Source organism: Rhinopithecus bieti, unplaced genomic scaffold, assembly GCF_001698545.2.
Source record: "Rhinopithecus bieti isolate Rb0 unplaced genomic scaffold, ASM169854v2 scaffold_35231, whole genome shotgun sequence".
In the NCBI taxonomy this organism is placed as follows: domain Eukaryota; kingdom Metazoa; phylum Chordata; class Mammalia; order Primates; family Cercopithecidae; genus Rhinopithecus; species Rhinopithecus bieti.
In genome coordinates this window covers 811,396-812,856 of record NW_016814955.1, presented here as the reverse complement: position 1 = coordinate 812,856, position 1,461 = coordinate 811,396, and the positions used below count along the sequence as shown (strand labels likewise).

General features: G+C 35.6%; 1 protein-coding gene across 1 annotated transcript in view; it reads right to left on the bottom strand.

Moving 5' to 3' along the window:
* AKIRIN2 (akirin 2) overlaps positions 1–1,461 on the bottom strand; it is a 26,983-nt gene continuing 25,522 nt past the window's right edge. The window contains exons 4-5 of the mRNA XM_017852767.1: positions 1,001–1,072; positions 1–748 (exon numbers count right to left, since the gene is read on the bottom strand). Coding sequence (XP_017708256.1) covers positions 738–748; positions 1,001–1,072 — 83 coding nt within the window. The 3' untranslated portion in view covers positions 1–737. The remainder of the gene's footprint in view (positions 749–1,000; positions 1,073–1,461) is intronic.

Below are 1,461 nucleotides of genomic sequence, written 5' to 3'. Positions count from 1 at the left end.
TTACGTTTTAAAACACCGCCTTTATTCAAATACTACCCCCATCTGTACATTAAGAAACAAGCAGAATAGAAGTAAATGTTTTATTCTTCCAACTAAATTCCAGTACTACAAGGGCAATAAAACAATGATACACTGGAAAAAAAAAAATGCAGCAATAAACATTTGTTAAAAAGACTGATAGAATAAATAAAACTACCAAAAAAAAAAAAATCATATAAACCCATTCTGAAACCCCAAAAAGTCCTGGAATACAGAAATGCCCTCCTCCTTCACTATTTCACAGGAAGCACTGCAGGCTATTTGCTTAATATTGTCCTGGGATTACATTCTAAAATTAGTAACTGGTTACAGCTTGGTTGTAGTGCACAATTAAAATCACACTAACTTCATCTGAAGTGTCATTCTACAGTTTTATTTACACAACCAGTGAAGGGCATGTTCTAGAATACCAGCTTTAATCCTTTTCAAACATTAATATAAGAAGCCAAATTGTAATGATACAGCAAAATGAGGCCACTGGTATTAATACAGGTAGCAAAGGTCCACATCCAGGTGGTACTGACATCAGGGAAATTTCCAAAACCAGTTGCTGCTGCCTAAGAGTGGTTGCCACTGACGAAAGCTTGAAATAACCTGTATTCACAGAAGGGGTATTGGCATTGCTGCATGTCATAATTGGGACCTCTTGCAACAACTCAACAAGGAACAAGGCAGCCCACAAATGCAGGATACGTGATTCATGAAACATCTAAAGGGTGAGAAAAGGAAAATTAATGCAAAATACGGGTCAAAATCCAAACAAATACTAGACCTTGATTCCCAGTATTGCCCCTATGTATTTAAGTAACCAAAAGGCTTGCAAAGTTATATTGCCTATTTCCTCTATACAGTCTCAGTAATTTTGTTAAATTCTCTTTTTGAGTATGAAAATAATTATAATGTCTTCTCCTTAAAAGATAGGCTTATTTTGAGTTTATAACTTCAAAGGTGAAATACTTACAACTAGCAGGCTGTTCTCCATATCGTCGCATTATTTGATCATGCGTAAACTTCACAAACGCATCATATTGTTCTATAAATCAAGGTACATATCAATTACATGATTTGTAAAATGCCTTAATATTAAGAGCCAAATAAACTGAAAATACAAAATGTATAGTAAAACAATTCTAAGTTGACAATCACTTACATAACCTCGGTAGTACTAATAGTGTATCAAATAAAAACAGCATGGAGCTTGTCCGTCAAGAAACCTAGGTTTTAGTCCGATCACATGACCTGACATAAAGAATAGGTAAGATTTATTATTTCCTAACAATTAAAAACAAGGCCGGACTCAGTGGCTCACGCCTGTAATCCCAGCACTTTGGGAGGCCGAGGTGGGCGAATCATAAGGTCAAGAGATTGAGACCATCCTGGCTAACATGGTGAAACCCCGTCTCTACTAATACAAAAAAAAAA